The sequence below is a fragment of the Nomascus leucogenys genome, chromosome 9 (genome assembly GCF_006542625.1).
Source record: "Nomascus leucogenys isolate Asia chromosome 9, Asia_NLE_v1, whole genome shotgun sequence".
Classification (NCBI taxonomy): domain Eukaryota; kingdom Metazoa; phylum Chordata; class Mammalia; order Primates; family Hylobatidae; genus Nomascus; species Nomascus leucogenys.
Genome location: NC_044389.1, coordinates 60,686,142 through 60,702,768, shown reverse-complemented (window position 1 = coordinate 60,702,768; position 16,627 = coordinate 60,686,142). Strand labels below are relative to the sequence as shown.

Here is a 16,627-nt window from a genome sequence, read left to right as displayed (position 1 = left end):
GAGTCTCAATCTGTTGCCCAGGCTGGAGGGCAGTGGCGTGATCTTGGCTCACTGCAACCTCCACCTCCCAGGTTCAAGCAATGCTTGTGCCTCAGTCTCCTGAGTAGCCAGGATTACAGGCGTGCGCCACCAAGCCCAGCTAATTTTTTGGTATTTTTAGTAGAGATAGGGTTTCACCAAGCTGGTCTCAAACTCCTGACCTCAAGTGGTCCACCCGCCTCGGCCTCCCAAAGTGCTGAGATTACAAGCATGGGCCACCACACCCAGCCCCCTGCAAAATTCTATCTTTCAAGACCTAGCTCAAATACTTCTTGCCCTACTCTTCCCCAGATAGAACTGACATTTCATCTGTGATCACATAGCACTTGATCCAATCCTCTAATATGACAGTTAAAACAGTCATACTAATCAGAAGTTGTATCACAGACATGTTAATTCATAATATATGAATATCATATTTGTGTACAACAATATATAGAGAAGCTTCTACATATCAATAACAACAAAAAATTAGAATAGGACAAGAAAAGAAAATTCACAGTAAAGAAAATATAAATGGGCCAGGCAGGGTGGCTCACGCCTGTAATCCCAGCACTTTGGGAGGCCGAGGCAGGTGGCTCACCTGAGGTCAGGAGTTCAAGACCAGCCTGACCAACATGGTGAAACCCCATCTCTACTAAAAATACAAAAAAAAAAAAAATCAGCTGGGCATTGTGGTGCGTGCCTGTAATCCCAGCTACTCAGGAGGCTGAGGCAGGAGAATCGCTTGAACCTGGGAGGCAGAGGTTGCGGTGAGCCGAGATTGTACCATTGCACTCCAGCCTGGGCAACAAAAGCAAAACTTCACCTCAAAAAAAAAAAAAAAAGAAAAGAAAATATAAGTGGCTCTTAAACATATGAAGAGGTATACAACCTCACTAATAATAAAAGAAATATAAATATAATGATGCTATTTATTACCTATCAAATTGTCAAAGATGAAAAAATTTGACTATACTATACATGGGAAAATTGGCATTCTAATAATACTTGCTGGTAAAAATACTGGCAAGATTTCTATGAAGGCAATTTGGTATTACCTATCAAAATAATAAATGCACACATCTTTTGACCCAACAATTCTATTTCTCAGAGTTTATGCTACAAAAATATTCATTATATTTGACAGGATCTATATGCATGATTATTCACTTGCAGGATCACTTGTAATAGAAAAAGAATGGAAAGAAAAATGTGCATCAGGCCGGGCGCGGTGGCTCACGCCTGTAATCCCAGCACTTTGGGAGGCCGAGACGGGCGGATCACGAGGTCAGGAGATCGAGACCATCCTGGCTAACACGGTGAAACCCCGTCTCTACTAAAAATACAAAAAATTAGCCGGGCGCGGTGGCAGGCACCTGTAGTCCCAGCTACTTGGGAGGCTGAGGCAGGAGAATGGCGTGAACCCGGGAGGCGGAGCTTGCAGTGAGCCGAGATTGCGCCACTGCACTCCAGCCTGGGCGACAGAGCGAGACTCCGCCTCAAAAAAAAAAAAAGAAAAAGAAAAAGAAAAATGTGCATCAATAGGGGAATAGTTACATAAATTATGCACTTCTACATTTCACACAATGAAATGCAGTTAAAATGACTAGACAGCTCCATATGAAACTATTTCCAAGATCTATTGTTAACTTAAATGCAGGTGGCCCGGGTGCGGTGACTCACACCTGTAATCCCAGCACTTTGGGAGGCCAAGGCAGGCGGATCACAAAGTCAGGAGTTTGAGACCAGCCTGGCCAACATAGTGAAACCCCATCTCTACTAAAAATACAAAAATTAGCTGGGCTTGGTGGCAGGCGCCTACTTAGGAGGCTGAGGCAGGAGAATCGTTTGAACCCGGGAGGTGGAAGTTGCAGTCAGCCAAGATCGCACCACCGCACTCCAGCCCAGGTGACCGTGTGAGAATCCGTCTCAAAAAAAAAAAAAAAAAAAAGCAGGCAATATGCAAAACAGGGTATATAGTACACTACCATTTATGTAAAAAACAAATAATATATTCACGTACTTACATATGCACAGACCATTACAAATGACTAAAGGATGGGGTGGGAAGAAGACCAACTTTTCACTACCTACTATGCTTACCATGAGTATCTTTTATCTTTTACCATGAATTATCTTTTATCTACTCACAGAGTTAACTAACTCATTTTAATTAATTCATTTAAAACAAAAAGCAACTGTTTATGTTGCTGTCAGTTCACTGTGAAAATCTCAAAGACAGAGGAATGGAATGTGTGCCTTGTTCATATCATCATTTTGCACAGTGCCAGGCTTACAGCAGATGCTCAACAAAGTATGCTAAGTAAGAGGCAACTGAGGCACAGCTGCCTGATATTAAATTAAGTTTACAGAAATAAGAATATATTAAGTGAAAATTTACAGTCAGCAAAAACTTTCCACCCTTTAGTTTTCACTTTGGGTATCCCATAACCTAAGGACTGTATTCTAGCAAATTTCATCATAAAGTAAGACTTTTGTAGCTGGAACTCTATTTGCTTTGCAGACCCTATCCTCCAGAGCCAATGATTCTATTATTATATACTAACCATGAAGAGTGTGATAGTTCTAAAGTCAGAAAATTTAGGCTAAAACCCTTCCTCCAACACATTCTAGTTGTGTAACTTTGAACGTATTACTTAACCTCTGGGCTTCCATTCCTTCATCTGTAAAACACTTACAATAGTATCTATGCTTCAAAGAGTGTTGTGAAATTTAAATGAATTAATATATGCTATATGCTTTGTATAGTGCCTAGCACAAAGGAAGCATTCATAAATTTTAACTATTATTATCCTAGAGCTTTTTGGCAAGAAACCAGATCCTGCTCTTGGAAATACAAAGTTGAGAGAACAGATTTCATCCCTTTACATATATCTTATTTTATTTTATTTTTGAGACAGAGTCTCCTCTGTTGCCCAGGCTAGAGTGCAGTGGCGCAATCTCAGCTCACTGCAACCTCTGCCTCCCAGGTTCAAGTGATTCTCCTATCTCAGCCTCCCAAGTAGCAGGGATTACAGGCACACACCACTATGTCCAGCTAATTTTGTTTTGTTTTTTGTTTTGAGATGGAGTCTCACTCTGTCGCCCAGGCTGGAGCATAGTGGCGCGATCTTGGCTCACTGCAACCTCTGCTGCCCAGGTTCAAGCAATTCTCCCACCTCAGCCTCCTGAGTAGCTGGGATTACAGGTGCCTGCCCCCACACCCGGCCAATTTTTGTAGTTTCAGAAGAGATAGGGTTTCACCATCTTAGCCAGGCTGGTCTTGAACTGCCGACTTCGTGATCCACCCGCCTCAGCCTCCCAAAGTGCCGGGATTATAGGCGTGAGCCACGGCACCCGCTAATTTTGTATTTTTAGTAGACACGGGGTTTCACCATGTTGGCTAGGCTGGTCTCGAACTCCTGACCTCAAGTGATCTGCCTGCCTTGGCCTACCGAGGTGCTGGGATTATAGACATGAGCCACCATGCCCAGCCAAAATAATATAAATTTATACCCAATATATATACTATGCAAATCTGAAATCTTACTATGTAATCATAGTACGGATAATCCTCTAATACATGATGTATAAAAAGTGCCTAAAAGGAAAAAATGTAATTTAAAGAACAGAAAGAAATAGACACAGAGAGAACACCTTAATTAAAATTCATTAATTGCAACAGTGGGTTCTGTTTTAAAAAGGCAGTGAAAGCATACTGGAAAAAGCTTTGGTTCTGGAATAAACTCCATGGATTCAAACCCTAGCTCTAAAATTTAGTAACTCTCTGACCTTGGGCTAGTTATATAACCTACCAGTGCCTCTATTTTCTTCTCTGTAAAATGTGCATAATAACAATAGCTTCCTCATAAGGTTGCTGTTGGGAATAAGTTAGTTACTGAACATCAGTGTTCAATAAATGTTAAGTATTATTATGTCTTATCTTTCCTTCAGGACTATAAGGTCGATGAAGCAGAAATAATAAACTTTTATAAATATATGTCCTGGCAAATCTTTATGGAACTAAGCATGCTTTTTAAAAAAATTTTAAAAAAATTTAAATGATAAATGAAATAATAACTAAAAAAAAAAAAAATACTTACTTTGTAGCAGCAGCAAAATGTCTGTTGGGCACTTGAATGTTTACAGAACAAGAACAAAGTGATGTCTGATAAACCATCTTGGAAAGGCTATGCCTTTGATGATGTATCAAGGCTTGAAAGGAAAAACATGTAAAATATTAACATTAAATAATCATTATATTCATAATTTTTTTAATTTTAAAAATCAGTATTTTCAAAATGAAAACATTTAATATTTTGTGATTTTGAATCCTTCTTTTAAAAGTGTAATAATAGCCAGGCACAGTGGCTCATGCCTGTAATCCCAGCACTTTAGGAGGCTGAGGCAGGTGGATCACGAGGTTAGGAGATCGAGACCATCCTTGCTAACACGGTGAAACCCCGTCTCTACTAAAAATACAAAAGATTAGCCAGGCATGGTGGCACGCGCCTGTAGACCCAGCTATTCGGGAGGCTGAGGCAGGAGAATCGTTTGAACCCAGGAGGCGGAGGTTGCAGTGAGCCAATACAGCGCCACTGCACTCTAGCCTGGGTGACAGAGTGATACTCCATCTCAAAAAAAAAAAAAAAGTATAATCATAGAAACCACAGTTCTTGAAACTAAAAGCAGGTAAATACATCTAATATTTGAACTGTCTTATATTTTTTTTTTCTTTTAAAGACAGGCTTTCACTCTGTCACCCAGGCTGGAGTACAGTGGCACGAACATAGCTCACTATAACCTTGAACTCCTGGGTTCAAGTGGGCCTCCCTCCTCAGCCTCTCAAGGCTCTGGGGTTTTCATTTATTTTTAACTTAATCTATTTCATATTCATCAGAGTATGTTAGTTCTATTATTAGGGAATATGTATATGTATCCCAAAATTTCTTAATTTATTTATTCATTTTTACAATAAATAAGACATTAACACAGTTGCCCAAGTACTTCTGAAGAACAAAGTGGGGCACTGGATCTGCGAGAAATAAGAAAAAGGTACACAGGTCTTCGAAGGTATTGTTAATGTTCTATTTTTTTAAGCTTAATAGTGAGTATTTAGAATTTCAAGCTATTATTATTCTTTATATCTTACCTATATTCTTTTGCGTGTGTAAATATTAGAAATATGTTTTTATTTGAAGATTACAAAAGTAAAGTCTTCCTCCTACACTTGGCCCCCAGCTTCTCTCCCATGTTAGCAATACCTTATGCATCTTTTTAGAAACACTATATACATATATAAACATATAGGTACCAATATATTTCCTTCCTCTTTTATAAAATGGTAGCATACTCTAATCACTACTCTATCTTGCTTTTTCATCTAAAGGTATTAGAGCCTATTTTCACAAACATACACACATATATACATGAGATGCAGATGAGATTTTATGTGTGCCTTTCATAAAGGTGTGTGTACATGCATACATTTGAAAGATCATTTCATATCAGTTTATAAAGATTTTATTGCCGAGTGTGGTGGCTCATGCATGGAATCCCAGCACTTTGGGAGGTCAAGGCAGTCAAATCGCTTGACTCCAGGAATCTGAGGCCAGCCTGGGCAACATGGTAAAACCCTGTCTCTACAAAAAAAAGTACAAAACACTGGGCCAGGCGCGGTGGCTCACACCTGTAATCACAGCTCTTCGGGAGGCCAAGACAGGCGGATCACCCGAGGTTGGGAGTTGGAGGCCAGCCTCACCAACATGGAGAAAACCCGTCTCTACTAAAAATACAAAATTAGCTGGGCATGGTGGCTTATGCCTATAATCCCAGCTACTCAGGAGGCTGAGGCAGGAGAATTGCTTGAACCCGGGAGGCAGAGATTGCAGTAAACTGAGATTACACCATTGCACTCCAGCCTGGACAACAAGAGCGAAACTCTGTCTCAAAAAAAAAAAAAAAAAAAAAATTAGCCAGGCGTGGTGGCGGCACACACCTGTAGTCCCAGCTACTTGGGAGGCAGAGGTGGCAGGATCACCTAAGCCCAGGAGGTTGAGGCTACAGTGAGCTGAGCTGTGGTTGCCCTACTGCACTCCAGCCTGAGAAGCAGTGAAAACCTGTCTCAAAAAAAAAAAAAAAGATGTTATCTTTTAAGGCTGCAAAGTACTCCACTGTGTGGCTATATAATTTACTTAATCAGTGGCCAACCATTAGGTCATTTGTAATGTTCTACTATTATAAACAGTGCAAAGTGAATAATCTTACACAAACATCATTTTGCACAAGTATATTTATAGAATTTGTAGAGGTGAATTTGCTGACAAAGGATATAAACATTTGTAATTTTGATAAATACTGCTCATTTAGTAACAGTACTATATACATTTCCCACCAGCAATGAAAAGATCACTTGTTTCCACACACTTATGCCAACATAGTATTTTTGCATTTAATGCTATATTTGTCTAGGATGTACCATCTCCAAATCTTTCCATGGCCTACTCCTCTTTTTTTTTTTTCTTTTTCAGACAGGGTATTGCTCCTTCACCCAGGCTGGAGTGCAGTGGCATGATCACAGCTCACTGCAGCCTTGACCTCCATGGCTCAAGCAATCCTCCCACCCCAGCCTCCTGGGTAGCCAGGACTACAGGTGTGTATCACAAGCCCAGCTAATTTCTGAGTTTTTTGTAGAGACTGGGTCCCACCATATTGACCAGGCGGGTCTCAAACTCCTGAGCTCAAGGGTTCCTCCAGCCTTGGCCTCCCAAAGTGCTAGGATTATAGGCATGAGCCACCACGCCCAGCCTAATCCTATTTATATCAGCTCAAATGTCATTAAAGCTACATGCCAATTTCATCTCTAATCTTCCAAGCTGAAGTGCAAGATAACCATCAAAACTGTGAATTCTGTGAACATATAGGAGTGACACCTGAGGCAGTGTAGGAGACCTGTCTGCCACTGAGAATTCTTTGCAGCAAAGCCACAAAGGGCTACAATGGCTAGGAAGAAAAACTGAAACAGACTAACAGGTCCAGTTCCTGTCCTCGAGAATCTCAAATTTAGTGGGCTATACTGTTATACAACAGTCTAGAAGATGCTCCACATTTTTAAAGAAGCCAGTTATCTTGAAAAATCACATATGGTAAATTAAGGAACAAGCAATTATCCATTCAAAGCTTGGCAAACACTTCCAAACAATTCTAGTTGTACTAAACAAGAACCTAACAACCTTGGAAGGTCCCAAAATAATAATTCTCTTGGGGAAACAAACAAAAAAATCTCTTGAACATATCAATTGCAATCTGCTATTTTAAAAAATCAAGGCCAGTCACGGTGGCTCATGTCTGTAATCCCAGCACTTTGGGAGGCTGAGGCAGGAGGAACCACTGAGCCCAGGAGCTCGAGCCCAGCCTGGGCAATAGAGTGGAACCCCATCTCTACAAAAATTTTAAAAATTAGTCAGGTGTGGTGGTGCACAGCTGTAGTCCCAGCTACTCAGGAAGCTGAGGTGGGAGGATTGCTTGAGGTGGCAGGATCACTTGAGCCAGGAAAGTTGAGGCTGCAGTGAGTTCTGATCTCACTACTCCACTCCAGCCTGGGTGACAGGAACCCTGTCTCAAAAAAACAAAAGAGGCTGGGCGCAGTGGCTCACACCTGTAATCCCAGCACTTTGGGAGGCTGAGGTGGGTGGATCACCTGAGGTCAGGAGTTTGAGACCAGCCTGACCAAGATGATGAAACTCCGTCTCTACTAAAAGTGCAAAAAAAAATTAGCTGAGTGTGCTGGTGCATGCCTGTAATCCCAGCTACCTGAGAGGCTGAGGCACAAGAATCGCTTGAATCTGGGTGGCAGAGGTTGCAGTGAGCCGCACCACTGCACTCCAGCCTGGGCAACAAGAGCGAAACTCTGTCTCAACAACAAACAAACAAACAACAAAAAGCAAGCAAGCAAAACCACTACTATCAGTCACGACAACCAGAAATTACAATTTTCAACAGAAATCAAACGCTACAGACCAAAAGAAACCAAACACCACTATTTAAGTAGCACTGTTAGATCATGATATCTATATTTTCAATCCTTTTGTAGTCAATTTGTCTAGCTGTATTATTTTATCTCCTTTATTAATACATTTCTCTTCCCCTTATTCTTAGCATATAACCTCACTTGCTACTTCAGAGAAAATAGCCCTCAGAACTTCCTGAACTACTGAGTCTGTGATCCAGCACTCATTCTCAAAATCTCTCCCACCCCGTGGCAACGAGATAGAAACAACTTCTCTTTTAATTGATAGTGAAAGGTTAGAGTTCCCTTGAGGTCAGTCCTATATTACCTTCTCACCTGAGTCTATGGTCCTCACTCTCCCTAGGGAATCGTATCCATCTATTCTTGCCTTTCTGCTACAACCATCACAGTCCAGGCCACCATCACCTACCACCTGGATGACTGCCACAGCCTCTAAACTGTTCTGTCTTCTACACTTGGCCCTCTCCATTTCTTTTCCACCTATTAGTAAGAGGGATCATTTTAAAATGAAAATTTCATCATGTCCTTAAAATACTTGGATGGCTAAACTTGGCTCTTTGAACAAAGGAAATTTTTACCAAGGTACTCCATGAGCTACTACTAAACTATCTGGTGAGCATCCTCTAGCACCACTCTCTCTCATGTTCACCACGCTTCAAATACACTCATCTTCTTTCAGTTACTTCACCCTGTTCTTTACCACCTAAGAATTTTCATAATCTTCCATCTATGACATTTTCTCCTATTGCTTTCCACTCCACTAGTTCATAGTAATACAGTTATCTTTCAAGGACTCTACTTAACATTATTTCTTCAGAAGAGTCTCCCCTGAATAGATTAGGGCTCTCATATACATTTGTATAGCATCTTATACTTTTCCTTCACAGCACTTAGGACAATTTTAACTAAAGAAATAATTATCCAGGTCGGGCGTGGTGGCTCACGCCTGTAATCCCAGCACTTTGGGAGGTTGAGGAGGGTAACATGGCCATGGCCAACATGGTGAAACCCCGTCTCTACTAAAAATACAAAAAAAATTAGCTGGGTGTGGTGGCATGCTCCTGTAATCGCAGCTACTCGGGAGGCTGAGGCAGGAACTGCTTGAACCCCAGAGACAGAGGTTGCAGTGAGCCAAGACTGTACCACTGCACTCCAGCCTAGGCAACAGAGGAAGACTCCATCTCAGAAAAAAAAACAAAATATACACACAAAAGTTAGCTGGGCATGATGACACGTGCCTGTAGTCCCAGCTACTCAGGAGGCTGAAGCAGGAAAATCACTTGAACCTGGGAAGCAGAGGTTGCAGTGGGCCAAGATCGTGCCACGGCACCCCAGCCTGGGCAACAGAGTGAGACTCCATCTCAAAAAGGAAAAAAAAAAGAAATAACTGGCCAGGCGCGGTGGCTCACGCCTGTCATCCCAGCACTTTGGGAGGCTGAGGTGGGCGGATCGCGAGGTCAGGAGATCAAGACCATCCTGGCTAACACAGTGAAAACCCGTCTCTACTAAAAATACAAAAAATTAGCCAGGCGTGGTGGCGGGCGCCCGTAGTCCTAGCCACTCGGGAGGCTGAGGCAGGAGAATGGCGTGAACCTGGAAGGTGGAGCTGGCAGTGAGCCAAGATCGTGTCACTGCACTCTAGCCTGGGCGACAGAGCAAGACTCCATCTCAAAAAAAAAAAAAGAAAAGAAAAAGAAGAAAGAAATAACTATCCAAGGCTGGGTGTAGTGGCTCACGCATGTAATCCCAACACTTTGGGAAGCCAAGGTGGGTGGATCACTCATGCCTATAATGCCAGCACTTCAGGAGACTGAGGTGGGAGGATAATTTGAGCCCAGGAGTTCAAGACCAGCCTGGGCAACACAGTGAGACCCTGTCTCTTAAAAGAAAAGAGAAGAAAAGAAAAGAAAAGAGAAAAGGAAAAGGAAAAGAAAAGAAAGAAAAAGAAAAAGAAAAAGAAAAAGAATTATCCAATTAATTCCTGCTCCTCAATAGATGGTAAGCATCATGGGCAGGAAATGTATATAGCTTGTTCAGCATTGTATACCTAGCACCTAGCACAGTGTTTGTCAAGTGAAGACTCTAAATAAACATTTGTTGAAGAAAATTTGAACAAATGAGAGCAAAAATTGGACTCAAATATTATGCATTACAGTACGTGAAAGGGGCCATTTTTCTGATGATCCATTTATTCATTCATTCATTCAACAAATATGCCAATGAAACATGTGCTAGCACTGCCTGAAGCATTTAGGTACATCAGTGAATAAAACATAAAAATCCCTATCCTCATAAGGCTTATGTCTAGAGGGGGAAAACAATACCAATAAAAATAATTGGGGGATGGAGGCACTGCAGGACAAAAGGGATTGTATCAGGGGAAAGTGGTTTGCAATTTTAAGTATAGTGGTTAAGACAAGCCTGATTAAAAGGATGACATTTGAGGCCAGACATGGTGGCTCATGCCTGCAATCCCAGCACTTTGGGAGACCGAGGTGGGAGGATCCCGAGGTCAGGAGTTCGAGACCAGCCTGGCCAACATGTTGAAACCCCATCTCTACTAAAAATACAAAAATTAGCTGGCTGTTGTGACAGGCACCTGTAATCCCAGCTATTCAGGAGGCTGAGGCAGGAGAATCGTCTGAACCCAGGAGGCGGTGGTTGCAGTGAGCCGAGATTGTGCCATTGCACTCCAGCCTGGGCAACAAGAGCAAAACTCCGTCTCAAAAAAAAAAAAAAAAGAGGGTGCTATTTCAGCAAAGAGTTGAAAGATATGGGAAAGTTAGCCATGCAAACACCAAGAAAGTGTTCTAGGGCGAAGATCCTAAGGCAGGAGTGTTCTTAATGTGTTTAAGAAACTAGAAGGCCAGTTAGTTACAGCAGAGTGAGTGTGAGGGAGGACAGATGGAGAAGAGGTCAGAGAGGTCAGCTGGGTGAGGTGGGGGTAGGAGAAGGTAGGCACAAGGTGATATTGAAGACTTGTACACCAGTGCTACTCAATTGAAGAATAATGTAAGCCACATGTACAATTTTAAATTTTCTAATAACTACAATATATAAGGTAAAAAGAAACAGTAAGTTAATATTTTATCACTAATACCCCAGAGTATTATTAAATTATCAATGTAAAAAAAATTGGGCTGGGCGCAGTGGCTCATGCCTGTAATCCCAGCAGTTTGGGATGCTGAGGCGGGTGGATCACCTGAGGTCGGGAGTTCAAGACCAGCCTGGTCAACAGGGCAAAACCTCGTCTCTACTGAAAATACAAAAATTAGCTGGACTCAGTGGCATGTGCCTGTAATCCCAGCTCCTCGGGAGGCTGAGACTGCAGAATCTCTTGAACCTAGGAGGCACAGGTTACAGTGAGCCAATCATGCCACCACACTCCAGCCTGGACAACAGAGCAAGACTCCGTCTCGGAAAAAAAAAAAAAAATTACTGAGGTATTTTACATGTTTTTTTTTTATGCTAAGCCCTCAAAATCTAATGTATATTTGACAAATTCAATTCAGATTAACCACATTTGAAGTGCTCAATCAATAGCAGCTAATAAAATGAACAGCACAACTGTAGGCCATTCCAAGGGCTTTGGATTTAGAAAAATGGAAAGGCTTTGCAGAGTTCTGAGCACAGGAGTAACATGACTGAGGTCCTTAAAGGACGAATTTCACTACTCATTGACAGTAGACTGTAGAGAAATCCAAGTGAGAGATGGTAGCAGGTTGGAACAAGGTAGCTGCAGTGGGGCAGTGAGAAGTCAGAGTCTGGATTTATTTTAAACGTAAAGCCAACAGGATTTGCCAACTATTTAATGTAAAGTGTGAGATACAGAGAGGAGTCAGCCAGGTGCAGTGGCTCAGAGCCTGTAATGCCAGCACTTCAGGAGACTGAAGTGGAAGGATCACTTAAGCCCAGGAGCTCGACAGCAGCCTGGACAACATAGTGAGATCTCATCTCTACCAAAAAAAAAATTAGCTGGTCATAGTGGGCCCCAGAGGTCAAGGTTGCAGTGAGCCGTGACCAGGCCACTGCACTCTAGCCTGGCCAACACAGTGAGATCCTGTCTCAAAAAAAAAAGAGTCAAGGATATTCTGAGGTTTTGGCCTGGACAACTGAAGGATGGAATTGCCTTCAAATGAGAAGAAAAAGACTGCAGGCTATGACAATGAGTTTGATTTTAAACAATTGCAAAGTGCTGATATGCTATCAAAGTGGAGATGCAGAATACGCAGATGAGTATAAGAATCTGAAGTTCAGAAGAGTGATCTGAACTGTAGATATAAATTTGATAACCATTAAGGTATAGACAATAATCGGCTGGGCACGATGGCTCACGCCTGTAATCCCAGCACTTTGGGAGGCAGAGGTGAGTGGATCACTTGAGATCAGGAGTTCGAGACCAGCCTGGCCAACATGGTGAAACCCCACCTCTACTAAAAATAGAAAAATTAGCCAGGCATGGTGGCACGTGCCTGTAATCCCAGCTACTTGGGAGGCTGAGGCACAAGAATTGCTTGAACCCAGGAGGCAGAGGTTGCATGAGCCGAGATCGTGCCACTGCACTCCAGCCTGGGTGACAGAGCAAGACTCCATCTCAAAAAAAAAAAAAGATATAGACAATAATTGGCCATCCATTTCTCCAACAGCCAGGAAGAACGCTGGTATTGAGGCTGATACCTAACAAGAACAGTAGCTACTGTGGCTTCCAGTGCTTTAATGAACCTCAGATGTGGGGCCTTCTGGCAAAACATTTGCAATTTCATATTGTTGAAGCATTCATTGTATCCCTGGGGGTTTTAGCTATGTTTGCTGTGGCTGAGCCAAGAAAGAAGGCATATGTCAACTCCTACAGAAATGATGATTCCATAAAAGATTTTGAGGAGATGAGGAAAGCTGGTATATTTCAGAGCACAAAGTGATTTTGCAATATAAAGAATTTCTTTGGGTTGAATTACCTAAAAGTTTGTCACTGACTTGTGTTCTTGAACTATGAAATGTGAATATGTGGGCTAGACAGTTTCTCTTGATAAGTAAACAATTAAAAAAATAAAAAAGATAGACAATAATCAAAGCCACAAACTTTGGATGAGCTAACCAAGGAGTGAATTTAGATACAGAAGAGATGAGAATGAAGGATGGAACCCTGGCTTCCAGAACACTTCAAGTAAAGAGACTGGGGAGAGGAAGAGGAACCAGCCAGGTAACGTGAGAAAAAATGACACATGAAATAGGAAGACAATTAACAGAGAGATATCCTAGAAGCCAAGAGAAGAAAATGTGACAAGAAAATTATAATATTCAGGTATTTTTGGTTTCTTTGGATTTGTGTAACATAACGATTTCTGTCATACATGAAGATGCCTTCAACCTCCTTTCAGAAATAATACACATTTTGGTTTGCTCCCATAGTAGGCATCAGGGTCTGTTGTTATCTCTTGTCACCCCTAATTTTTGAGCAATAACTCTCTTGACACAGTTTTCCCGCAAAGAAACTCAAAAAAAAAAAAAAAAAAAACTGTGATGCAATGTTAAATATACATATATCACTGACCTAGGATTGCAAGCTTCAGTACTTCCTCTGCCATTTACTAGTTATATGAACTTGGCCACATATCTAGTAAGATCAATTTCTTCCTCTGTAAAATAGGGGTAATGCTGGTTACTGCTTCTACCTAAAGACCTACCTAAATTAAACAATATATATCACTGGACTTCAAAAACACAAAATAAAAGCAAAAAGCATTGCACAGGCCGGGCGCGGTGCCTCAGGCCTGTAATCCCAGCACTTTGAGAGGCCGAGGAGGGTGGATCACCTGAGATTAGGAGTGCAAGACTAGCCCGGTCAACATGGTGAAACCCTGTCTCTACTAAAAATACAAAAATTAGCCAGGCGTGGTGGCACACGCCTGTAGTCTCAGCTACTCGGGAGGCCGAGGCAGGAGAATCGCTTGAACCTGGGAGACGGAGGTTGCAGTGAGCTGAGATCGCGCCACAGCACACCCAGCCTGGGTGACAGAGCGAGACTGCCGTCTCAAAAAAAAAAAAAAAATTGTTGCACAAGAAAGGGCTGTCATCGTAGCTAAAAAGTTGAAATTATTAAGATGAAGAGGCGCTACCAAGAGGTACTCCAGAATTAGCCTTCAAATGATAAACGTTGATCCAAATTAGACCGCCTATGGAAGTTTAAGAACTGGAATCGCCTAAACGATGTAATTCAGAAAGCACCGAAAAGCACTTTGAAAATTGCTCTAGTTTACAGACTTAAGACACTCAAATACATCATCTTTCCCTTACCAGAACTCACGTCTTATCACACTCCACTACCCGCAGCCCACACCCCAGTATCAGAGACGACCCAGTCCTTGCCCTCCCCATAGGTGCCTGGAGGGCGCTCAATGAACGTCCCGCTCCCACTCCCTCCCTCAGGGTGGACGTCTCCAGAATGGAGTGAAACCCTTCATAAGGTCACTTTTAAGTAGTAATGACCGACCCTTTGAAAAACCTAGAGACCAGAAACAGCACGAGGCATTTTCAGCACCCAGAGCAGAATCCGCCTTGCACTCTGCTGCAACCAGAGACTCGGTGTCAGAGCCATTTCCCCTGCAAGACAACCCCGCCTTACCTCTACCCATGCACCTTACGGCCGCCGCCATGTTGGGCACTCCGGATTGCGTTCACGAAATTGTTCCTACGTTTCTACTGGGAAGAATTAGAAAAGGGTTCCGTTCTAGAATCCGCAAAGAGGGAAGGAGTTAAAAGGAGCAAGAGGAACGGGGCGGAGACCAAAATGAGCTTTGCTGCCGGCGTGGCGGTGTTACCGTTAGTCCTCCGTGCTTCACAGGACCCTGTGTTTCGTCGTTCCGGTATGGCTGGTTAACCACCTTCGGGAAAATACGATCCTGTTGGCGATGCCGTGATTCTTTTAATCCTTTCTTCTTACACTTTTTCTTTTTTGATCCTGCAAGTGTACTCAGAGCGACAATTTTAACAGGCTGTGAGAGTACTTAATACCCAACGTAAAATCTTGAAAAACAGGAACCCTGAAGCCCACTAGCTTCCTCCGCCACTTTTCCGGCCTTGGAAAGACTTACTTAAAAAATTCTCTAGGCTTTTTCGCCGCTACCCAAGGGAGGTGTCCAACTCACTGACAAACTTTCTTTGTTAATTGTCAAACTTTCTCTCAGCGCAAGATCAACCTTAGCTTTAAAATCTTACATTAATCTCTACATTTACCCCCTGCTGGCAAGCGAGTAGACTTGCCATTAGGATCAATTGAATAAGAATACTTGACATTTATAAAACATTTCTAGTTTTAAAATGGCAGCTCCAAGACCCACGCACAAATTATTCTGATAGGAAAAAAAAAAAAAAACAATGAGTGTACTTTCCATTACGTCACAGCTGTCAGTGTGGTTTATCTAAAACAAATCTGATTACGGATTTTATCACTTCCCAGCTTACCTCCCCCACAACACACACACACACACACACGTTTCTCACCTCCATAACTTGGTTCATTCCATCTTCTGTGCTTCGTGTGTACTGTACCCTACATCACCTAGGTAACTTTTTAAAGATTTCTCCTCAGGCTATGTTTCTTTTAAACAGTTTTGAGATGTAATTTACATACCATACAATCTACCAATTTAAATTGTACAATTAAATGGTTTTTAGTATACTCAAAGAGTTGTGCAGCCATCACCACAATATATCAGTTCTTGTCACCAGTCTGAGCTTTTTATGGGTAGAAACCATCTTACTCATTTTTGTAACCTCAGCACATACTTCAGTGCCAGGCCCATAGGAGGCTCTCAGTAAATGTTTGCTGAATAAATGAATATATGCATACACGAATTAGTGACTCAATTAGAATGGCAAGCCTGCAAAATTAACTTGCTTCAATGAAGCTGCCCAAGGAAGATGAACTGGATCAAAGGCATTTCCCAGATGCTTTATTCATATTTATACATAGTACTCATCTACATGAAAAATAAGATTTCTAATGTATTGCTTTGTCTTGTTAACACCTAAGCAGTTACTTCAAAGATTATATAACAATTTTTGACTTATGCAAAAAAATCGAAGAATTTAAATCTATCTTTGTAACCTTTTCCTTCTCTCCCTCGCTCCCTCTCATCCTCCCTTCTTTTCACAAATATATGAGTGCCTGCCATGTGTCAAGCAGTATACTTGGCTATGCATAAATGAAAAAAACTAATTCAATTTGAGAGTAAGTACCAGAATTGGAGCAAGTTTACCCAGTCAATTTTAGAGAAAACCAAACACTCAGAGGTGCTGGTCCTTAGACCCTATATCCGTTTCCTTTCCACAGTCAACAGCTGGGGTCAGTTGGCCCCCATCTGTGGACTTTTTTTTTTTTTTTTCCTCTCAAGACAGGATCTCACTCTCTCACCCAAGGTGGAGTGCAGTGACAAGATCATAGCTCATTGCAGCCTTCACCTGCTGGGCTCAAGAGATCCTCATGTCTCAGCCTCCCAAGGGGCTGGGACTACAGGCACACACCACCACACCTGGCTAACTTATTTTTCTTTTTCTTTATAGACAGCCGGGAGTGTG

General features: G+C 42.0%; 1 protein-coding gene across 1 annotated transcript in view; it reads right to left on the bottom strand.

Moving 5' to 3' along the window:
- Positions 1-15,375, bottom strand: part of MRPL1 (mitochondrial ribosomal protein L1) — a 99,546-nt gene extending 84,171 nt beyond the window's left edge. The window contains exons 1-2 of the mRNA XM_003265793.4: positions 14,673-15,375; positions 4,125-4,236 (exon numbers count right to left, since the gene is read on the bottom strand). Of these exons, the coding sequence (XP_003265841.1) occupies positions 4,125-4,236; positions 14,673-14,703 (143 nt within the window). The 5' untranslated portion in view covers positions 14,704-15,375. The remainder of the gene's footprint in view (positions 1-4,124; positions 4,237-14,672) is intronic.
- Positions 15,376-16,627: the final 1,252 nt, after the last annotated feature.